The 25,279-nt window shown below is 35.3% G+C and overlaps 1 protein-coding gene across 13 annotated transcripts in view; it reads left to right on the top strand.

The window, feature by feature from the left end:
- MPDZ (multiple PDZ domain crumbs cell polarity complex component) overlaps positions 1 to 25,279 on the top strand; it is a 154,150-nt gene that overhangs the window by 27,508 nt on the left and 101,363 nt on the right. For all 13 annotated transcript variants that reach the window (XM_082696736.1, XM_082696734.1, XM_082696741.1 and 10 more), the window contains 3 exons: positions 996 to 1,162; positions 24,106 to 24,315; positions 24,738 to 24,877. In XM_082696736.1, the coding sequence (XP_082552862.1) occupies positions 996 to 1,162; positions 24,106 to 24,315; positions 24,738 to 24,877 (517 nt within the window). The remainder of the gene's footprint in view (positions 1 to 995; positions 1,163 to 24,105; positions 24,316 to 24,737; positions 24,878 to 25,279) is intronic.

Raw genomic sequence — 25,279 nt, 5'->3', positions numbered from 1 at the left:
TGCATGTGAACTCATGGTCAACATTAATTTATGCCTTAATTTCCCCATTTCTGCATCATCCCACATTTGGTTCTATCAGAAGTGTCTGTGGTGATAATTCCCACTCTTTGATTACTGTAATATGGCAAATGAAGAATAGATACCCTTGTTACCATGATGAATCTGTTAGAACATATATTTGAATGGTCTTCATTTCTTTAAAACAAATTTGGGTTCACTTGTGAAAAAGTGCGAGAGAGTTTTAAGGACAGGTTTTTAAATGTGATTTGTCATAGAAAATCACCATCTGGTGGAAGCATGCCTGTAAGATGCTGGGATTATTAGGGATACACTTATTCAAATATTTACTTTTGTAACTTTAATGCCTGATATATAAGGTAGTCAATAAATATTTGAATTATTTTGGTTTGATACATATTTGGATATCCTATTTAATTTTGGGGAAAGAGAGTATTTACAAGTGTTTTTGAAGGGTCATATATTGTTGTGATACATTTTCAAGTGAATTGTCAAGTATAGAATGTTCGTTCCTTTATATACAAAACTGTTGTGTTTTGGATGTTATGACTCATCAGTGACATCATCTACATCTGATTATTAGTGAGTAAGTTATAGTTTTAATTTTTCTTAAATGTAAATAAAGTTTTTGAAAAAGTGAAAGTGTCAGCATTTGCAAGTTCATGAAGTGTTTGGTTTTCAGTAGTTTATATGAAAGAGTTGACAGCTGGCGTTGGAATTCAAATATACCCCATCCGAACTGGAGCAACAATGAGGTGCTTGTGGCATCCACTATAACCAGTTCTCTGCTTTCAGACAGACTCTCTAACCAGAAACTTCAAGGTGTGAGAGACATATTTCTAGGGACATTTTACAGTTCTGTTTTCTCTGAGTCAGTTTTATGCTCTCGAAAGGAATAGTTTTAGGATTTCTAGTAAGCGGGGTTTGGTGTGTATCTTTTGAATCCTGTTAGTGACCAATGCTGCCCTTTGGTTTAGACAAAAACCGAGCCCTGCAGGCAGCAGAGCGCTTGCAAGCCAAGCTGCGAGAACGTGGAGATGGAGCCAATGAAGACAAATTGAACCTTCTCAAGTCAGTTTTGCAGAGCCCGCTCTTCAGTCAGATTCTGAACCTTCAGGCTTCTGTACAGCAGCTGAAAGACCAGGTAGGACACGATTCTCCCAAAGCCGTGTTCACAGCATGGCATAGATCTTGTGACAGTCTTGTGTTTTTCTGAAAGGCTGATTTTTGTATGTGTTAATGAACAGTTAATAAAGTCATTTAAATCTCCAAATGAGACATTCAGATTCACTGTGACTCCCCACCCCCAGTTATTTTTGTAATGGTTGTTGCTGTGTATTGTAGATGATATGACATTGTGTTGAAAGCTGTGTGGATGCTGAAGTATGAGTCCCTATAGGACAAGGGGATGATAAAAATAAGTTGAGGGTAGATGGCTGTGGACTTGATTTCCATCCCACTGAGGCTCATTGTTCATGTGATCTTGTGCATTCGGATTCAGACATTCAGCACACTTACAAGATTTCAGATAAGCCTGGATTTGCATGTGTAATCATGTGTGTGAGGAAGGGAAATCACCTCTATTTTGACAGTAAAAGAAATAATTACATTGTCATCAGTTAGAGAAATTGCAATTCTCACTTCTTAAAAGAGTGTAAGTAGCAATTGCTTCCAATGACAGCATCAGATGGTGATAAACATTAGAACCTCTAAATGTAACACTGTTTTTTTCCCTGTAAAAAAAATAAAGAACCTTGAAATTTCCTAGCATTTATATTAAAATTGAAACATTACAATGACAGAACAAACACTCAAGTTAGATGTTCTTTGAACTTTCTTATTTTAATCACATTTCTCAGGTTTTTTAAAAAAAATGTTTTTTGAAATTGTTATCCTTACAAGGCTTGAAGTCAGTCTCATTTATGCCTTCAGTCTAAGTTAGTTCTCATTCTAATGTTTTCAGCATTAATTTAATCTCTATGGATGACTTGCTAACAAATATTCTGCCTTAAAAGGTTAAAAATGAAATTTAAAGACTAGTTTTATAATTCAGTGAAAGAATAGCTCCAATTAAAAAAATGTGCCAAATGCAAAAAGAACAAATAGTAGCAATAGAGAGGGAATTTTTTTAATGTCACATAAATTCTTAATCTAGATACTAAAAAAAAGATATGCAAAAAACAAAGAAGAATTTTTAAAAATATTTTTCTCTAGTGAATTATTAGTTAATGATTTAAAAATTGTGATCATGAATTAAGAAAAGGGTGGTTTTTGTTATATGTAGTTGTGTTTGGGGTATTTTTCGTTGATTTTTTTGGAAGTTATTGAAAAGATTGGTTTTAGATACTCCTTTTCAGAATGAATTGGCAAGAGTTTGGAGAGATCAGTGTTCTGAGTAGAAGTGTAATTATGATGTGGAAGATTATCTGGTTTTTCAGAGAGAGTGAAGAAGTCGAACAGATGTCTTCTCCCCTTATTATATTATCTGAAAATATGATTAGAATGGGAGGAAAAGTTGAAACAAAAAGTACTACTGTGTTAGGAAATACAACTAAAGAGAGAACTAGAAGTATCTCTTCTAGCCCTGAAAGCAGGGGAGACCTAGGTTTATTGGTTGTTGACCTTGTTTTACCATTTCCAATTAGAAGTAGGGTATGGGCTCTAAAACTTTGGGTCCCGTGATTCAGCTGAAATCTCCTTGGAAACCCTTGAGCATAATGTTATCAAGCCAGGTAGTCTGCGACCAAGTTCAGTATTGATGAGAGATGCTGATGTATTTCAAGACTCAGGACATTGTGAAGTTTGGGCATTCTGTAGGCATGTCTCAAATGTCTTTGGACTTTTGGCTTTTTGGTCACCTCTTTAAATGCTGGAAGGGACCAAGAAAACCAGCTGGCTCGCACCCTGTGTATTACAAATACTTAATGAGTTTGAGTGATTTGGCTGTAAATAAGGGCGAAGCCAGAACTGGAACGTGGTTTTCTTGCCTCCCAAGGCACAGTCTTTCCCCTTTTGTGATTTTGCAGCCTGTCTCACGTCTTCTTTTCCCTTTTTTCCTGAGGGTAGAAACTTGTCTCCTAGAGGTCAGGAGTTCAATTCTGGTAGAAACCATCCATATCTCTCATAGTTTCTGTGACTCTTCACTTTAGTCTTTATTTTACTGACTCAATTTCCTTTGTTTGTCGAACCATCTTTTCCTTGTATGACTAGACTACCTTTCAAAATTTTGTATTATTTTCTGTTTTAAAGTTTAAACATAAATATTACAGACCTATAGTGTTAGGATTAGATTTTCTGTGTGGTTTACTACCTGTTAATTTGTTAATATTTGGGGATCCTGGGTGGCTCAGTGTGTTAATAAAGCCTCTGCTTTCAGCTCAGGTCATGATCTCAGGGTCCTGAGATCGAGCCCTACATTGGGCTCTCTGCTCAGCGGGGAGCCTGCTTACCTCTCTCTCTCTGCCTGCCTCTCTGCCTACTTGTGATCTCTCTCTGTCAAATAAGTAAATAAAATCTTTAAAAAAATTTGTTAATATTTATAATTTAATATTTAATTAGTGAATCTAGGCATGAATTTTTTTTGTGCTTTTATACCAGTAGTTATACCAGTCTAACCTGTGGCTAGCTTCTGTTTCTTATCTTTTACCTGAGTTATGTTTTCAGTTGTGTAATTTTATATGCACCATGGGTACAAGTTAGTGTCTCCATCTTTTTTAGTATTACCAAAAACTTTGACTCCTCCAACTTCATCATCATCCTTCTACATTTTAGAAAGTGAAAGGAGTGAATAATTGAAAAGCCTGAGGTAAATACAGCATATTGGAGGACGTGATCATATTGTTGCGTTAATGACAGATGCTGACATGCCATGTTGAATTAAGCTGACTATTTTTCCCCCTCAGATCCTTCTCATTATATCCTTTCAATAATGCGTAATTTTTCCAATTTGCTTCTTCAGTATTAAGACTGCCCTTAGAAATCAAACTGTTTCCCTTTGGCAAATTAAACATTTGACAGGTGTGTAACTGAGAGGGCAAAAAAGCCATGCCCTGAAGGGATGTGCTATTTAAATATTGTCAAAAATATTAACAGGTCTGAGAGCATAATTGATGCCTCTGTTTAATTCTGCCACATTGTGTATTGTTCTAACCGCCAGCTAAAAGGATGTGTGCTATTAAACCTGAATAATCTCTAATAGCTCCAGTTCCTTTCCTATTGCATGATTCCTGTTTAAGTGAAGAGGAGGAAAAAAAAGAACTGTGACTGTGTGTCAATGATCTGTCAGATGCAAATTCTCAAGTAGTGTCCTCACTGTCACCTAGTCATCACAGCTAATAACTGCAGGGCTCAATGCGTATTCATGACAGAAATCCAGCTATTGTGGGGGAAATAAACACGTTAGCAGTTTAATAATAGAAACTTGTCAGCCATGAGGATATTGGATTTGCATACTTATTCTGTGATGTTTCTCCAGTCCAGTAGAGGTGGATACGACTTTCCTGATTAATTAATTGCCTTGCCTTATGAATTGACCATAGACGTTAAATTAAATGTCTTTTTACCATGAGTAGGAAGACTGTGAATTAAAATTACTAATTTTGGTAGAAATTTAGGATTAATACTTAGAAATCGACATTGCAGAGATTCTTTTTTTAAAGCTATGGCGACTGAGACCAAGTCTGAGATTGAGGAAATAATGTATATAATTCAGGTTACAAATGCTGCTGATAGTGGAAATGAGCCTCAGGCCTCCACATATTCTGGAGGTTTCTCCATGTCTGTGATATCTGGCCTTTTTGGAGTATGTCATTTTATTATTTTGTGGCTGTTCTTGTTGTTGGATATTTCCATGCTCCTTGTTCATTCACTCTTTTCTCAGAAAAGTGTTGGCGTATATGCATATTATCCAAATGCATAATGTATACAAATTTAAGCCAGATTTTTTTTCTAAGTTTTTCTTTGGAAATTTTGTGACATTTTTTGAAGTAATTGGAGAGATGTTGACAATGTAGAATTAGGTTGGAAATTATTGTACAGTGTTGATTAGATTAAGTGGATCCTCCTTTTTAATTTTGAAATACAGTGTTCATGGTATAAAATTTTTGTCTTATACTTCTATGCTTTTAAGTTTTACCTGTTCACATTCCCAAAAGAATTTGGAACAACTTCCGATGGCAAAATGTATGAACTAATGGTAGAGCTACAAAGGTAGAGCTAAATGAAGACCAAATAAAAATATCAGAGAACTGGATGTTCCAAGGACCTTCGATTACTAAAGTTGAGTATTTTCATTTAACTTCCATTCCTCAGGAGCAAAGACAACAACAATTATATAAATATAAGTACCTATAAATATAAAGATAAATATACACACACACTGACACAGAGAGAGAGAGAGAGAGAGAGTGCACTGAGGGTTGTATATGGTCAGTGTGAGACATCATTCAGTGAGCCAAATTTTCCTTGGCAATGGGAGGGTCTTCTCATGGGTGCTTTTTTAGAAGACTTATAATCATTTATTAATAAAGTCAGTAAAAATACTATGAATAAAGAAATTCTCATTATTAGAGAAGGAAAGAGAACATACATTTGTTTTATGTAACTAAATAAGAAAGTGAGTGGTATAAGGAATTATGAACTTTGACTACAAGAAAACCTTACATTGGAGGGAACATAGAAGATGGGTCTTAAAAAATGAGTAGGACTTCTCTGCAGTGAATGGGAAAATTATTTCAGGTCGAGGAACAATGTTTGCAGGTAGAGAGAAGTTGTTCTCAAGTGAAGGTGATTGGGGCAGATAGCAATGTGTGGAGACATTTTGACTGTTGTAACTTGGGGTGGTAGGGGCCATGCTACTGGCATGGAAATGAGTAGACATCAGGGATATTGCTAAATATCCTCAGTGCATCACCCAGCCTCCTAAGGCAAAGAATTATTGGGTTTATAATGCGTATGGTGCTGAGCTTGAGAAACCCTCATACAGAGTCATCTACAGATCTGTGTTATCAGGGCATCAACCTGTGTGTGGGTTCTTGGCAAGAGAGGAAACGTGGGAACCAGATTATGAAGGATTTATTAAGGTAGAGGTTTTTTTTTTTTTTCAGGGGGGAAGTTATGTGTATGTTTTTCATCATTCCTCTTTTGCATTCAGCATTCTGTATCAAACTATTGTTTCAAGTTGAAAATTGAAAATTGTATCATCTTCTAACACTTCTATTAAATATAATATTTAACAATCATTTATTTTTTCTCCACATTTTAACAATTATAGTAAAACTGCCTAAAACAATTAAGGTGAAGGTTTTATGATATTTTGATAGATAAGACCTTTAATTATAATCATGAAATACATAAATTGTTCTTCAAAGAAATGCTTCTTCCATCTTTCTAAGAGTGAGGTATACTGAGAGTGCATACTAAGAATACAGCATCACATCCTAATTATAATTTTAGTAATGACTTTTCTGCTAAAGTGTATTGTACACCATGTATGTTTTTCTGATGCTCTGTCTTAAAAGAGGAACAGCCTTCAGAGAGCCTGGAGAAATAAGTAGTCAATTGCATATTTCAATTACATTTTCACAGGGCACGCCTGGAGAGTTGCTGTTCTGTGGGTACTCATTTATAAAGCTGCTAAATCAGGTTCATGACCAAACTGTTGAGGTTTGTTGCTTTTAAACGGTGGCATCATCAACACTGGTAATTTTTTACAGTTATATTTTTTAGATTGGTGGAAAGATGAGAATTTTGATAACTGGGCATTTTGTTGCTCTGTTCTGACTATGGTAATCAGAAGGATATGGTTTTGTAGATTCGTAGTAGGGAGCATATATGCCTGTGTTTCCTCAGCTTAATTACTTATATAAATGGCAAAGAAATCACCCTTCTCTCTATGATTTCTAATTTGAGACTAAAATGGAGAAGATTCATCAGTAGCCATGCTGTCAGTAAAGGGGGAATAACTGCTGTCTCCTAAGAATGCCTGTGGGTTAAACTATGACTTGGTGGTGTGGGGGGAAGAAGTACAGAGAGAAAGAAAACATGCCTTGACCCCATTAACAGGAATTATCTAAAACGGGAATGGAATTTGTCCAAGTTGATGTTGCTTGTGAAAATGAAAAAATATTTTCTTACCCTCAAAATGGTTTTACTTTTATGATAGAGCATTGCAACTGCCTAACTAACAGGAAAGTATTGTTTCTTGAGACTTTAACATACATTATCTAGGAGAAGTTAAAAGAGAAGGAGTGATTCTTATGTTTTTACATTTACCATAGAGTTTATTTACTGTAGGAATTTCAAATACTTTATTTTTGGTACAATAACAGCTTTTAAATGTTTGTTCCTTTAACCGAAAGTTTGTAAATATAGAGCCTTTGAGGGAGTAAAATTCTTGTTTTATCCTGGGCAAGAAGGCACTGTTCAAGCTTTTTATACAGTGCTGGATTAAAATGCGGCACCATCTTGCTATTGGGTATGCATGTGTGTCTAAAACAGCAAATGGTGCTAATTGTATGGTGTTTTTGTGACAGAGTTAAATGGTCTTTGGAGAAGAGGGAAGAATGTGAAATTTACTGGGTATAACCTAAATGAGGTTTTTAACCTGAGAATATAAGCACAATAGAGGTTGATTTACATCTGAAGTTCTATAACGAGAATAACCACCATCGCCTATAGGGAGATGTCATGTGCTGTGGATATTGTCTCATTTAGCTCGTCCATCACCTACATGAAGTGTGCATGATCCTCATTTCATCCAAGAAGAAATTGAGGCTGAGAGACATTGTGTAACATAATCTGGACTGCACAGTTATTCATTGGTAGATTTAGAAGAATGTATGTCTGTCATACACTGTTTCTAAACCGTTAGTTCTCTGCTGTAAGGGAACAGAGAGGTTGGGAAAACAGTTATTAGCATTCCTTATTATGCACTTAATGTTTAGTAAATTCAGAATCATTAAGATTTGCCATTTCTTTTAAATTCTCCCTCAAATTTTAACTAGAGGACCTTTTCAATATAAACCAGAACTTTCATTCTGTTTTTTAACTAATTATGCTGGCTTTTATAGTAGATGTGAACTGAGTAGGATAATAGTGGAAGGAGAGACAGTGTGACAAAGTACCATCAGTCTTTATGTACCTACTTCTGTATATTTAAACTTGTCTGTAGGGTTTGGTTTTATTTTTCTCTAAGCAGACTGTGAACTGTGAATCAGTTTTATTTGTCTCCTAGAAATGTGGGACTGATAGAAAAAACACTACAAACATTCTAACATGTTGTTCATCTAAGTTTCCAATTTCTCTCTCTTTTTTAAGGATTTTGTTTATTTGAGGCAGAGAGAGTGTGCATGCAAGTTGGCGGGGAAGGGCAGAGGGAAAGGGACAAGGAGACTCCCTGCTGAGTTCAGACCTGCCACCTGCCCCCCATGCACTGCTCAGTCCCAGGACCCTGAGACCACGACTTAAGCCGAAGTCAGATGCTACTGAACCACCCCAGTTGTCTCCTAGGTTTTCAGTTTCTAAATTTCTTTTTGTCTTGGCATTTAAGGTATATTGATTTACTTAATTTGAATACTTGCACCCCTTTGATGAAGAAAGTTTCAGCATACTTTGATAACAATATTACTTTTGGTCAATCTACGTTCTGTGATTTTTTTTCCCTTGGAAGTTTTGCTAAGAAAGCACAGAAGTGTTAAGATTTAAATAAAGAAAAGACGTTCTGCAAGTACACATCCACACACATACCTAGACCCTGGGGTATATGTGGTGTTCCACATGCCATTTGTTTACCAAGCATAAAAAGGGGTTTTAGAATTAAGTGCATTTTATATCTGTTTGAAAACCATTCACTAATTTTGGGATAAAATCATATCATATTCATCTTTGACTACTTTGTACCTAGTATGATATTTTACTTAAGTCCAATAAATGATTGCTTAATTAAGAGATATATAAGTATTCATGAAATTCAGAACTGTTGTGCATCAGTAATTACCTTTTCTTGCCAGAGAAATAATTTTTAGTATAAATAAATTAGCTAAATAACTGAAGTTACTTCGAAGACCTCATGTTTTTCCTGGTAACCATATTGGAAGGAGGCACCACTCATCATCATCATCATCATGGTGATTACCATGCAGGAAATGCTTACTGTGTGCCAGGAGCTGTTGTAAGTCCCTGTTTCATCACTGCAACAGTACTCTAAAGTTGTAGCTAGTAGGAGATAGATGTACTGGATAATGTTATTTTCCTTGTTTTATGGATAGGGAAATGGAGGTACCGGGAGGTTATATGCTGGAGCTAGCGTTTAAATGTAGACTGGCTGACTTCAGACCCCAGGGCTCTATCATTTTTGTTTCACTGTCCTTGTAAACAGCTGAAAGATATCCTGGTGATTTGAGACCTTTGTTGTGCTGATCTCAGATGCTAGCACTGTGGTGTGATAGGATTTGGAGACAGACACAGCCCAGATGTGTATTGTGGCATTGATATTTATCAGTAGATGACTTTAAATAAGAGTTTATTTCTTAGAAGGAGTATGTGTGTGTGTATGTGTACACTTAACTTCACTGAACCTCTTTTTGCCCCTCCATTAGTTGTAATATGGGAATAATGTTCCCAAGTTGTAATATGGGAATAGCGTTCAGTAAGTATTGATTCTTTTCTTGGTGCTTCCTCCTCCTATTGAGATTTAATATTCTAAGGCAGCAGATCTCAAACATTTTGGTTTCAAGACTCCCATTACATTCTTAAAAATTACTAATGGCATCAAAGGGCTTTCATTTATGTGGTTTTATACATTGATAATTTATCAGGTTAGAAATTAAAATTGAGAAATGTTTTAAATATTTATTGACTTGAAAATAGCAGTAATCTGTTGCTTTAAAAATTAGAAGAGTGACATTGTTTTACCTTTTTTCACATCTTTTTAATGTTGTTTCATAGAAGACTGGATTCTCATATCTTCTGCATTTTATTTGTTTGGATTTGCAGTTTTAGTGGGTGTATATGGAGAACATGTCGTGCAGATATTTGACTGGCAAAGGGAGGAGGATAGCCTTTTCTGTGGATACTTTTCTTTGATAGTGCACCAGAACTATTGGTATTTTCTTTTCTTTTTTTAAAGATTTATTTATTTAAGAGAAAGAGCACATGTGTATAAGCAGGCAAGTGGGGGCAGGGATATAGGCAGAGAGAGAGAAGCTCAAGCAGGGTCTCCACTGAACATGGAGCCCAAATGGAGCTCGATGCAGGGCTCCATCCCATGACCCCGAGATCATGACTTGAGTCCATAACCAAGAGTCAGACTGAGCCATCCAGGCGCCCCTATTGGTGGTTTCTTAAAGTTTAGTTATATGGTTGAATCAGAAACCAAATCAGTGAACATTTTGTATTCTATTATAATAAAATCTGTCTTGTGCTTTCAATATTTTTTTCAACCATGCATAATTTTATAATAAATTGGTCATTTGGAAAATTTGAAAAACAGGAAAATTATGTTTCACATTACATTATAGAATATCAAAAATTTATACTTGCTAACCATTGCTTCTGGTATTATCAAGTCTTTAAATTATGAAAAGTTGTCAAACTCAGGCTGGCACATAACAAGTTTTCCAAAGTTCTAATTTTTACTTGAAACCTCAAATTTTACTATTGGCAACAGTTACTGTCAGTTATTTTCCTTGAAGTGAAAGACTTTGTTTATTTTTGAGAAATTGTCTGCCATATACCAAGTTTGTACCTTATTTTTAACTTTCATTTGTTTTTTCAAGTAATGTGGTGCTCATGAGACATAGCTAGTTCAGCTTGCAACTCAAAAAATAATGCTTTTCCTCTAGATGAGAGTTGTTATTTTTTTCTTTTTTAAAAGATTCTATTTATTTATTTGTCAGAGAGAGAGGGCACAAGCAGTGGGAGCTGTAGGCAGAGAGAGAGAGAGAAGCAAGCCCCACACTGAGCAAGGAGCCAGGCACAGGGCTCGATCCCAGGACCTCAAGACCATGAGCAGAGCAGAAGGCAGGCACACTCAACTAACTGAGTCACCCAGGCATCCCAGACAGAATTGTATTTTTTATACAGCAGAACTGTGTTATGTTCACTTTTCATTTTGAATCACAGAATATTTTTTTTTTAAAGATTTTATTTATTTATTTGACAGAGAGAGATCACAAGTAGACAGAGAGGCAGGCAGAGAGAGAGAGAGGGAAGCAGGCTCCCTGCTGAGCAGAGAGCCCGATGTGGGCCTCGATCCCAGGACCCTGAGATCATGACCTGAGCCGAAGGCAGCGGCTTAACCCACTGAGCCACCCAGGCGCCCTGAATCACAGAATATTAAAAAGATTTATACATAAGAGTCAAGATTGAATAAAACTAATTTTAACTACTTCATCAAGAACTTTTTTTTTTTAAGATTTTATTTATTTTAGAGAGAGAGAGAGAGAGCACAAACAGACAGCACAAGCAAGAGAGCACAAGGCAGGGGGAAGGTTAGGGCCAAGGAAGAGGGGGATGGGGGGGACTGAGTGGGGAGAGGCAGAAGGGCAAGCAGATTCCCTGCTGAGCAGTGACACCCCGCCCCCCTATGCGGGACTTGATCCTAGGACCCCGGGGGATCATGATCTGAGCCACAGGCAGCTGCTTAACAGAGACACCCACTCCATCAAGAAATTTTTAAAGTGACTTAAGCAAAGGACTATTGCTTTTGATGAGAAGAGCTGATAAATGTCGCACCTTTTTTTCAGTCTATCACAGACACCTCTCCCCTGTAACAATAAAAGGAAAGTACTATTAAAAAAAATCAAACAAGTATGAAAAAGAAACCATTGCTTTTGAAATTAGTGGACTTTACTTGGAATTTCAGGAACTCAGGAGATAGGTTAAAGAATCCTGTAATATCTTACTTCATTGTAGAACTTTTTTTTTTTTTTAATGGTATACTTAAAATTTATTTTATGACAATAATGACAAAAGTTTAAAACTGTGGTTGTTTTAAGTTCAGGTTATTTTGCAGTCTTTACTCAAGTATTCATATGCATTTTAGGAAATTGGGGGGGATTTGAATATTTTCAACTATGAGAATTCCTATAGATTTTAGTGAAATTTAGACCTTTAAAAATTAGTTTATGAAATACAAATGGAATACTCTGCATTATGCTGACTGATCCTGACATTTTTGTGCATTGTGTATTGATTGTAATTATGATGTAATTTTAAGAATAAACAAAATTTTCATAGATGCAACTCTGAATGAAGACTAGAATATTCTAAAATAGCATAACCTGCCATGTGGCCTTTCATTTAACTTGATGACATCACTTATGTTGTATAGACTTCGCAGTTTTGCACTTGATCTTGTCATTTAATAGTCTATAACAATAGACCTTGCTTTAGTTAGATTATTGACATAGAGCATTTATATATGCCTCTCTAAATATCAAAAGGGAGAAGGCAAGAAGAGTCTTGGGTACTCTTTTTTTTAATGGAAATCTTTTCTTTTTTTAAGATTTTATTTATTTATTTGACAGGAGAGAGATCACAAGTAGGCAGAGAGGCAGGCAGAGAGAATGGGAGAAGTAGACTTTCTGCTGAGCAGGGAGCCCCACACTGGGCTTCATCCCAGGACCCTAGGATCATGACCTGAGCTGAAGGCAGAGGCTTAAGCCACTGAGCCACCCAGGCACCCCGAGTCTTGGATACTATTTAATTCATTTTTTTCTTTGCCTTTCATCTTGAGTTTCTTGGTTGATGATATATCCTTTTTATTTAGCACATGGGGATTTTATGTGCCACTGAAACTCTACAGAGGCAGATGCAGAAAATTTACATTCTGATTACTCAGAATGACTGCTTAAATATTTTGGGGTTAAGGAATTATTTTCTAAATTCAATAATCTTACATTTTAAATTTATCAGCCAGCAATATTCAATGGCTACTTTAAGAATATCTACAAATTCTCGTCCACTATCTGCTTTGCTATTTAACAATTCATAGCTATTAAAAGAAAAGTATTCTATCTTAGTAGGTGTGTGAACTATGCCAGGAGGAGCAATTTTATAGAATCCCTAGCATATCAGTGATTATGTAAAACATTTTATCTTAAAGAGTCCCATCCCCTAGAGCCCAATGTCTTAGACAATGGAAGTGCTCAGTAAGTATCTGATAAATGAAATGAAATTCACAGAGAAAATGTGAAATTATTCTTATTCCATCAGAAAATGCCCCTCTTCCCACCACCTTATAATTTGCTGCTTCATTTTGTATCGTGTTTAGTTCAGGAGCTGTGGAGGTACTTTATGTCCAAAATAGTCTCGTCACATTAAGCTAATCCCCTTTGAACATGCAACTCAATTTCTTTAATTAGCTTTAAAAATAAGGATCATTAAATCAGAGTGCCACCATCAATTACTGTGCATGGGTTTGCCTGTTCAATAATGCATCAGAGTTGTGCTCTAATCAGTATTTCACTGAAAGATTTATGGAAAAGGAGGCCTCCCTTGCTTCCAAACTTGAAATACAGTTCTATTATGTCTAAAATTTTTTCCTGTGATTGCTACCATTTTAGATGCTGTATTTCATTGAATACTCTTGGTATCCTATCCATTTTTGCATTTCATATTTGGGATCAGTTCCAGAGAGTGTTTTACAGCATTTTTGTAAATTCACAAGAAAATAGGCACTTTTCTTGTTCTGCAAGAAGAAAAGACAAGGTGCAGATTAAAAAAAAAAAAAACAAAAAACAGTCTGCATTTCTATGAGGTGCACCTGTTACGGCAAATTCCCCAGAGAGTGCTTTAATTTTTATTTCTCATTATGTTAAGGAGTAACAAACAAACAAAAATGGGGAAATTGAACTAGCAATATATGCTTATAAATTTATTTAAAGTCTACCAAAACTAAGATTGTAAAAGCAGTGGTCATTTTTCTTGCTTAATGCAAGATAATATGTATTTTAGCTTTGAGATGATAGAAATATCCATCAAATTATATAAGCATTTGGGTTACTTTGTTCTCATTGCTATTCTGTGGGTTTAGAATAGTTGAAACAACAGGACTAGTAAACAGGTTTTGATAATGTATATAAAAATGCTGTAGGAAATTCAGTTTGGTCCTAAGCAATCATTTTTCTAGACAGTTATATAAGTACTTCTGGGAAGATTGATGTTATCCATTAACATAGAGCTAATAATATTAACTTCCTTTTCAGTTAACAATCCAGAAGGGATATATGAAACATAAGAAGTCAGTATTTCAATATTTTTATTGTTAGTTAAGTTAGTTAAGTGAATCTACATGTTTGAAGATGTTATATTTAGTTAAACTTAGGTATATAATCATATTTATATGATCAAAATATTTAAGACATTGAGCTTTTCAAGTATTTTTGGAACAAAATTAATTTTGTATAATTATTGAAAAAAATTTTAATTTGGAATCTCATACAAATATATCAACCTTTTATCAGGGTGGGTCAACATACTTCAGTATAAAAGTATTAGATGACATAATGATTATTTTTTTAATTCTAATTTGGTGTGCAATTAAATGATTACAAGTTATAAAAACTCATAATCTTTGAGAAGAAAAATCTACGTGTGCTAATGAGGTTAAAACGCACTTGCTGAGGATTCATTTTGACTTGAGCACTTGTTGAAGGATTTATTCTGTAGATGGGAAGTAGCCAGTTGAATCCATACCAAGCCAGCAGAGAGTCATACATCACACTAATAGACTTGGCTTCATCTTCAGATACCCAGTTTCTATATTCTCTTTCACTTAAGGTGAATGCCTGGTAATTGAACTTTAAAATCTGAGTTTCTGTCAGAAGATTTAGCTTGATAATATGGAGGCTGTTCAAAGCACCTTCTTTCTTTCAGAGAAGTGTACATTTTATCAGTCATCGGAGTGCTAGGTTCTGTGCTCTGATTTTATCACTTACCTAAAAAAAAAAGAGAGAGAGAGAGAGAGAGAATTAACATACAGTAAAGGGCAAAATTACGTAGTTCAATGATTTTTTTTTAATAAATCGAATGTACACATACAACTCTTCACCTAAATCAAAGTACAGAAAATTATTAACACTTCACAATACTCTGTATCCTCTTTGTTGGTCCTCATCCTCTTCCCAAAGAATCACTTTTTTTTTCCAGCCTATGTGAGGTAAAATTGTCATATAATTGTGTTTGTTTAAAATACACAAAGTGATATTTGATACACACATACATAGTGAAATTATTACCACAGTGAGGTTAGTTAACATATCTGTCACCTCTGTAATAATGTTTTTTTGTGTGTGTGGTTTAAATGTTTAAGATCTACTCACTTAGCTTTCAAATATACCATTGAGTACTGTTAACTATAGTGACCACACTGTACATTAAATCCCCAGAAAGTTCTTGTAACTGGAGGTTTGTACCCTTTGATCAACACCTCCCCACATCCTCTAGCTCCTGGCAACCACCAGTCTACTCTCTGTTATGTGAGATTGGCTTTTTTAGATTCCTTGTAGAAGTCAGGTTCATATACTGTTTTGACTGTTACCCACAAGTATTTGAATTTTATATAAATGCAGCCTGAGTACACATGCTTTGTTCCTGGCTTTGTCTTCACTTTGTGTCTGTGATTTTCCTTCGTGTTATTATATGTAGCTATAGTCTCTTTCCATTCTTCATTGTAGGAATGTACTAGACTATATCTGTACTTTGTGGATAGTAAGTTTTTACTAGTTTTTGGCTATTATAAACAGAACTGCCATAAATGTTCTAGTACATGTTCTTTGGTGTTCATTAAATATGGATTTCTCTTGGATGTTTACTTACGAGTGAAATTTCTGGGTCTTAAGGTATGTATTCAGCATTTATAGATTCTTCCAGTTGATTTCCAAGAAGTTGTGGGTCTGTGCTCTCACTACAATGTAAGAAAATTTTCGTGGCTCCACATCAGTGCTTACACTTGCTACTGTCAGTTTTGAATTCCTCTTTTTCTAATTGTAGGCATTCTGAGGGGTATGTTGTAGTATCATATGATGACTAATGAGACTTTTCATATGCTTTTGATCATTTGGATATCCTCCTTTGGGGAGTTCCTGTTTTAAGTCTTTTGCCAATTTTTCTACTGGTTTGTCAGTCTTTACAGAGTTATAACAGGTTTTTAAAAATATTTTCTGAATACAACTTTGTTGGACATTTATATTGCAACTGTCTTTTTTTTTTTTTTTTTTTTGCTTTGTATCTTGATTTTTGAGTCTCTTAGTTATATGTTTTGATGACCAGAGGTTTTTTTTTTTTTATTTTAATAAAGTCTAATTTGTATAACCTTTCCTCTATGTGCATTGCCTTATTTGTCCTACTTAAGAAATCATTGGTTATGCCAAGGATATAGAGATTTTCTCTCAGAAGCTTGTTTTAGCTTCTAAATTTAGGCTGTGTATGAGGTAAAGTATGTATGTTAATTTTCCATTTGACTATCCATTTGAACCAAATGGATCATTGAAAAGATCATTTATTGAAAAGATCATTCTTTTCTCCCTTACACTGGCACACTAAATCATGTGGCCATATATATATGACTCTGTTTCTAAACTTTAGGTTGTATTCAGCTTTTTAAAATAATTTTATCATTTTATTTTATTTTTTTTTTAAAGGTTTTATTTATTTATTTGACAGACAGAGATGACAAGTAGGCAGAGAGGCAGGCAGAGAGGAGGAAGCAGGCTCTCTGCTGAGCAGGAGCTCCATCCCAGAACCCTGAGATCATGACCTGAGCCAAAGGCAGAGGCTTAACCCACTGAGCTGCCCAGGTGCCCCAATTTTATCATTTTAAATGCAATCTTTTTTTAAGTTTTAGTTTCTGCCTCCCCCCCTGCCCCAGGAAATAGAGCTGCTTTTTAAAATATTGACTCTATCAACTTTAGAATGTTGTTCAGATCTTTCATATCCTTGATTTCTCCTCCCCCCATTCTATCAGTTACTGAAAGGAATAAGTTATAATCTCTACTTATGATTGTGAATTTGTCTGTTTCTCATTTGGATCTGAGTCCTTTGGCCCTACAAATTTTGAGATTAAATTTTTGTTTTTATTTTTTTAAGATTTTATTTATTTATTTGACAGAAGGAGAGCACAAGCAGGGGGAACAACAGAGGGAGAAGGAGAAGCAGGCTCCCCATTGAGCAGGGAGCCCTGTTTTGGGCTGGGATCCCAGGATCTTGGATCATGGCCTGAGCTGAAGGCAGACGTTTAAAGAGGGAGCAAGCCCAGGTACCCCTGAGGTTATATTTTTAGATGACTTAGACTGTCTTGTCTTTCCCTGAATTGAGCCTTTATCTATATGAATTGTCCCTCTTTATCTCCAGTAATGCTTCTTGACTTCAAGTCTGTTCATCTGATACTAGGGCAGGTATACCATTCATCTTCTGTTTAATGTATATGTGGTGGCTCTTTCTCCTTTCATCTTTATCTTTTCTGTTATTAACTTGTATCTTCAGTGAATAGCATCTATGTGTTTTTTTGTGTTATACAATCTTAAAATTATTGTTATTTAACTATTAATAAACTTTAATTGACCTTTTTTTCTTTTTGTCTTGTTTATTTATTTTTTTGGTATTAGTTCACTTTATATTTCATCTTCTTCTGTTAACACGCTACTGATACTTAATTTTATTATTCTTTTAGAGGTTACCCTAAAGATTATAGTAAGTATCCTTGGCCTATTTGAGTCAACTTTTAAGAAAAACCTTATTTTGTGATAATTATACGTTCTCAGTAATTTTTCAATATTGTATAGAGCGGTCCTCTATGTACTTCAGCAGGTTATCTCCAGTGGTAACGTCTTGGTAACTAAAATAAAGTATCAGAAGCACAGAAACTGATAATGGTTTAATGTCCATCATTTTTTTTTTTTTCAGTCTGTGACATTCTTTCTCTTGCATAGATTTGTGTAATCACCATCACAGTCTAGATACTATTCCATCACCACAATGATCTCTCTGTGCTACTACTCATTAATTGTTATACCCTGTTCCCTCCCCACCACCATCCCTGTCCCCTGGCAACTTTGCTGTCTTTATAAACCACTTCAAGAATTTTATAAACATAGTCATAATGTATGGGACTTTTGAAATTATCCTTTTTGCACCCACCTCTTGAGGGACCCTTTGTTTCTTTCCAGTTTTTCACTCTTGTAGATAAAGCTGCTGCATGGTTTTGCATGTGCATAATTTTAATTTCTGTATAATAAATGCCTAAGAGTGTAATTGCCATGTTGTAGGATAGATGCATATTTAGTTTTTTTAGACCCTGCCAAACTCTTTGTCAGAGGGATTCTACCATTTTACATTCCTACCAGCACTGCGCAAGCAGGCCATTTTCTCCACATTCTCACCAGCATTTGGTGCATGTCATTATTTTTTTATTTAATCATTCTGATAGGTATATAGTGATATTCTTTGTGCTTTTAACTTGCATTTCTCTAATGGATAATGATGTTGAACATCTTCTGTGTTCTTATTTGCCATCTGCATATCCTCTTTGGTGAAATGTCTTTGTTCCTTTTCTAATTGAATCTTCTTTAGCATGGAGATTTGAGTTTTATTCCTTTAGGCCAGACATCAGTCTTTTGTCAGATATATAACCCTTAACTTATTATGATATTACTTTAATTAGAACTTTTGCTTCTTCTTGGGAAATTAAAGAAACTTAGTACAGTTCAACCTCCTGTACCCTACTTGTGTCTTCTGTGTAATTATTCTGTACGTATCTATATTTCATTTCATTCCTACCTATATTTAAAACTCCATCCCTTTAAAAAAAGAAAAAAAAATTATTTATTTATTTTAGAGAGAGTTTAAGAGCGAATGGGGGGAGGGCAGAGGGAGAGAGAGAATCTGAAGCAGGCCCACTCCTGAGTGCAGAGCCTGATGCAGGGCTCCATATCATAACACCAAGATCACAAACTCAGCTGGAACGAAATCAGAGGCTTTTAATAGATGGGGCCACTCAGGTGTGCCCCGATTTACTTTAAACCCTTGGGGCGCCTGGGTGGCTCAGTGGGTTAAGCCGCTGCCTTCAGCTCAGGTCATGATCTCAGCGTCCTGGGATCGAGTCCCACATCGGGCTCTCTGCTCGGCAGGGAGCCTGCTTCCTTCTCTCTCTCTCTCTGCCTGCCTCTCTGCCTACTTGTAATCTCTCTCTGTCAAATAAATAAATAAATAAATAAATCTAAAAAACAAACAAACAAACAAAAAACCCCTTTTTTGTGTTCTCCAGTCTTTTTTCTGCATTAGGGAAATTTCTTGAGGGATCTTTTGTGTTTCTGAGAATTTACTTGTGTATTTCTTTTGGAGAATTCTGAAGCAGTACTGTCTCTGTGTGTGTGTAGGGAAGGTATTCTGAAAATGCTAAGTTGATTTTTTTTTTTCATTTTTAGTTTTTTAAATTCTATTGTCTTCTGTTTTTCATTGATTAACTTGGAAGTTTAGTTGTCAGTTTTATTCTTCTTTGAAGATAAGGTGCCTTTTTGTTCTGGTGGCTTTAGATCTTTCCTCTGTCTTGGTCTTCAACAGTTTTACTATGATGTGCTGTGGTAGTCAGCCTCTGGGATGGAGGCAATCCCTGCCTTCTGGTGTTCACGCTCTTGTGTGATCTCTTCTCTTTGAGTGTGGGGTCGCTTTATTGATTTGCTTCTGATGACTAGAATATGGTAGAAGTGATTGTTTCTTCCTGATACCTTTAAAGATTTTTTCACAGCACTCTCTATAAATTTTCTGATTGATCTCAATGGGAGGGTTAACTCTGATGTAGCTCTTCCCACAGGGTCAGCTTAATTGTGTACAGAGAACCAAAGACAATTTTTTTGTTTTCTTGGGGTGCTGTTACAGAAGCAGCTCTCTTAGCACACCTCCAAATATGTGACTTGCTAGACAGAAAGATACTGTTCTTCAAGGTGTATGTATGGCTGATGCTTAGAGTGCAAAACACTTATTTTCAGACATTTTCTTGTGTGTACTTTTGCAGCTGTCCCCAGATAAATGTGCATTCATCAGAGTCATTTTTAGAGCTGTTTTGCCCATCATAATTATTTTTATAGTTATTTGACTTTGTTATATAATATAAAAATTTATGGCAAAGGATTTTTTTTCATGAAAACTTACTTAATTTCTTTTGAAAGACTATGTAAATGAATTGATAAAACAGTTGTTAGTAAATTTGTTGTGTGTAGTCAAACTGTAACACACTGAAGAAAGATCTCATAAAAATCCGGGTTTCTTAAATTATTTCTCAAGTGTCCACATTCTTGCTTCATCTTAAAGAGACTGAGATGGAAAGTAATGCCATATTAAATGAGTGCAGTTCATGTAAAAAAGAAGTGGGGAGCTCTCATGAATCAAGATATTTGTGAATGAATGCACCCATGCTTTAAGTTAAAATAAAGTACTTACGTTATGTATCTGTCCTGTGTTATGAGTTCTACCCTATCTGGCCTTTTGAAATAACAACCAATTTCTGTTCTGACTGTATTCTATTTTTTTTTTTAAATTAAAGATTTTGTTTATCTATTGATTTATTTAAGAGAGGGAGAGAGAGAGAGAACACAAGTGAGCAGAGATGTGGAGGGACAAGCAGACTCCCTGTTGAGTGGGGATCCTTATGGGGGGAGGATCCTAGGACCCTGGGATCATGACCTGAGTGGAAGTCAGACACTTAAACAACTGAGCCTCCCAGGACCCCTCTGACTGCGTCTTAAAAGAAGGCTTGATCTATACTTCTAAATGTGAAGGGTGTTTCATCCTGCCTTTTTACAAAGAATTTTGACTTTTTAGTTGAGTAATTTACATAATTTTCATTTTATTATGTTTTATGTATTAGCACTAATTCAGATCCATAAATTAAGTTAATTTGTTTATTTACTAAAACCATAAAAAAGCCTTTAAAGATTGAAATATTCAGCCAGAACTTAAACAGAGAACAGATAATTATTTAGTGACTCTTGCTCATTTACTAGCAACTTCCATAAATCATACAGATTGTTTATCTGTATGTAAAAATCACCAGATAGTTGTGTTTTCTTCTGTTTATTTTATATTTATAAACCAAGATGGGAGTCAAGATTTTTTAATTAAACATTTATGCTGTGTCTGCTATGAACAGGTCTATTAATACAAGTAAAATCCATTTCTGTTTCTCAAGGAGATTATAGCTTGGATAGCCATTTTATTAAATAGTTACGGCAGAGTCAAAGGTGCCTTTGTGCTTTTCTCTGAGTGTAAATCTGCACATTTAAAAAACAACGCTTTTGTATGATGATATAATTAAATTGTAGTTTTTAAATACGTGATCGTGATCTCTTTAACCTCTACTCTTACATTTACATAGACCTCAGGGGCCAAGAGGAGACAGGAGGAGTCATTGACATTGGTAAAAGCCTTAACAAATTTGGAAAAGACCATTGATATTCAGTACTTTCCTATGATTCTCATAGTACTGTACTTGTTCTGGTCCTGTAACTTTACTTTTGAGTTCTTTCACACCTAGTCTTCCATAAAATCAGAGCTTCTGTTTCACCAGTTAACTTCATATAGATAAACTCTCTATTCTTGGAATGTAATTTGTTCATTCTGGCTTACCGTAGCAGAAGTCCAAATATTTTTCTCCTATGGAAATATACTATAGGCATGAGGTCTTGGTGTGTGGGATCCTCAGCCTGTCACATATTTCATTATGCCATCTGCTTCAACCTGAGCAGTGTATCTTCTGCTGGCAGACTTTACTGAAGTTGCCATGGCTCAGGATTAAAAAAAAAAAAAAAAAAGAAAAAAAGAAAAAATCAAATTTGGCATAAGGAGCTTGCTTTTGAAAAAATAATAATTGATCATTCCTGCTGTAAATTTTAAAATAACCATTTGAGAGGATTCCCAAAACCCTCTTCTCAACTCAGTGATCTCTTTCATCTGTGATTGTAGATTGCCAGTATAATATAAGCCAGTATAAGTTGGGTTATTGGTAACTTTGTTAATTTACTGAGTCTTCTATTTAATTTTAAGGACAGGTAACATGCTCTTAGGGATGGATTAGTAATATGTTATAAAATATTTTGATTGCTCTGTCAATGAAAATTTTACCTAATGTCTTATTTCTAGAAATGATACCTCAAATGACCGTTTCTTATGTGTATAGTGCATAGGAACACCTTCTTGAAAAAATCCAGATCATAGTCTGCTTATTAGGTGTGTGCCTTCATGTAATATTGGCACCTGAAAAATGGTAATAATGACAGTGGAAGAGTTGTTGGGGAGATGAAATCAGAGTAAGTCCCTAAAAAACAAAACAAAACAAAACAAAAAAAAACCACATTTATTCTGCAAATGTATATTGAATACCAGCTCGGTGCAAGGCACTCCTGTAGAGAATGAAGGACATAAGAGAGAATAAAATAGTCCAATTCCTTCACTGGGGAATTCTACATTCAAGTCTGTCCACAGAGATTGGGATGGAAGTTCCGTGACAACAGGGTCCATGGCAAGTGCCAAGAAGAAAAACAGAACAGGATAGGCTCCTGGAGCATTAGTGGTGTGATGCTGTTTTGGGTAGCGTTGTCAGGGAGGGCTTCTCTGGGATGAAGTTGAGCACACCTGTATGAAATTAAGCAATAAGCATGTAGATGTTGGGGGAAGGATGTACATGGCTGATAGAGTGAGCAGTATGCTTTGAGGAACTGTGAAGGGGTTGATGTAGATGCATTCTGCTGGGTGAGGGACACAGTGCAGGAGATGAGTTCAGAGAGTGATCCAAAAGTATCACTGATTTACTCTTTCTGATAAATAATTGTGGGGAAATAATTTCCTACAGAAATGGGAAATTATTTAGCTTTAACCTGATAATCTATGTAATAGACACAAGTAATCATAGAATGGTTTTCCAGAATGGAATGATCTTTTTTGTCATTGCTATTACTTATGTCATTGTATCTGGAGTTAGCCAAACTGCAAGGCTTGAGGGCACAGTCCTCCAGATTTCCAACTCTGTTGGAGACTTTTGATACCAGGAGCAAACAGTTAAGGTCTGACTATGATGTTAGAGGGAAGAATCCACAAACGACTACCTTTACTTCTGAGATGAACTTCAAGTTCTGGATGTTCCCCCAAACCACTCTCAGGTATGATAATTCAGTATAAGGACCTACAGAATTTATTGGAAGCTTTGCTACTCATGCTTATGGTCCATTGAAAGGAAAGCATCCAGGTATAGAATCAGCCAAAAGAAGAGATGCATAGTATAGCCTGAGGATTTCAAATAGGAAGCTTCCATTTTCTTCACAAAATGCTTGCTTTTCAGAATTGGTGTGTGACAGTATGCACGGAGTCTTGCCAACCCAGGAAGTTCACCTGAGTTTGGTGCTCAGAAATGTTATTAGGATATCATTTCATAGGCATGATTAACTGCCTATGTGATTTAGCTTAGTGTCAGTTTGGGCTGGTGTCTTGTGGACTTGGAGTTCACCATGAATATCTGGAAGCTCCAAGGGTTTAGAGGTTCCTTCCTAGGAGCTGGGAATACAGGTCAGACCTCTTTTCAGGAAAGACCAAATTCTTTGCTATGTATATTATTCTAAAAATTCAAGAATATTAAAGATTAAATGGCCCTCTCTCTCAGGGACAACTGATGTTATTATAGTATTTTATAATGTGTATATTTTCCCACATTTAATATAAATATAAGCATCTTTTTTGAATGTGCACTGTGTCATACTGTACACATTGGTCGATAGCTAGCCTTTTGTACTTCAGTGTGCATGTGAATATGTATGTTTGTGTGTGTTTTAATGGCTACCTTAAAGTTGAACACTGGAGGTAGGTTTTGAAATTTTTCTTCCCTAATAAAAACAATGCTGCGTTGAGCATCCTTATACACACATCTTTGTGTATTATTCTCATTTTTCTCTTTGAAATTAATTTCTTGAAATTCAGTAGCTCAATCAAAGGAAATGGAAATTTTGTAATTTCATGTGTAGTTTATTATTACCCCTCTGGATGTTTTCTACGAGATAGTTTATGGAATGTCAGACTTGTTAATAATCTTCATATTGCTCTCAGGTAAACACTACAGCATCGGCAATTTCAAATGTTGAATATGCTCACATTCCAAATCTCAGCCCAGCTGTAATTCCTCCTCTGCAAAATGAATTGTTCTTATCATCTTCAAATAATGGGAATTTGGAAGCATTTATAGGATCTGGTACTATACATGTCAATGGGAAACCTGCTTGTGATGAATTTGATCAACTAATCAAAAATATGGCCCAGGTAAGAATATTTCTTCTTGTTAGTTACAATAGAACAGTGTAATCAAGTCCTGAATAATTGGAAGAATATGTATATGTTTATATTACATTATATAAATATGTAATATATTACATTATATAAATATGTAATATATATTGTTAAATATATTTATGAGGACATTTTTAACATCTGAAAAAATTGAAATGGAAAAGAAGTAAATTTTGCGTGAGATTGGATGGTCAAGAAATTTTTGTTTCATTTTTCTTTTTATTTTTCATTCTTCAGGATCAATAATAAAATACATCATTCTAGGTGATGAGTGATAAAGGTTATCTGAGGAAATTCTTCTAAATTATTTTTTTAAACTTAGTAATACCTCTAATAAAATAACTGAGTTGAGTGATTAACTTTCAGTTTTGTTTTTTGCCTTGTTTCCTGAACAGGGTCGCCATGTAGAAGTTTTTGAGCTCCTCAAACCTCCATGTGGAGGCCTTGGGTTTAGTGTTGTGGGACTCAGGAGTGAAAACCGGGGTGAACTGGGAATATTCGTGCAGGAGATCCAAGAGGGCAGTGTGGCCCACAGGTAAGACTTTCATGGCATCTTCTCTGTTTTTGATACTATATTCAGAAGGTGTTGAAGACCTTGGGAAAATTAAGAGAAAGAAAATGAATAAAAACAGAAACTTAATGTAATCTGTTATTAATCAGTTTTTAAAAATTTTTAACAATACTGTGATAAAAAGCAAGTACTTGGAAGGGAGAGTATCTTTTACATGCAGTGATAATCACTTTTTAAAAAGGAAGGAAAGGAAAATTTGAGTAGGACATTAGTCTCATAATTATTAAGTGGGCTCTTTTTGATTAGATTTAAAAGTTGCAGTATTGGAAAGTATACAAGTGACCCATGGTAACTTGAGCTGTATTTTTTTAATATGTTCAAAACAACTAAACGTATCCACCTTTGCTTTTATCTAAGACAAAACAT

The sequence above is a fragment of the Mustela nivalis genome (genome assembly GCF_964662115.1).
Source record: "Mustela nivalis genome assembly, chromosome: 13".
NCBI classification, from domain to species: Eukaryota; Metazoa; Chordata; class Mammalia; order Carnivora; family Mustelidae; genus Mustela; species Mustela nivalis.
The sequence above is the reverse complement of the archived record's forward strand: the minus strand, read 5'-3'. Positions and strand labels throughout refer to the sequence as shown.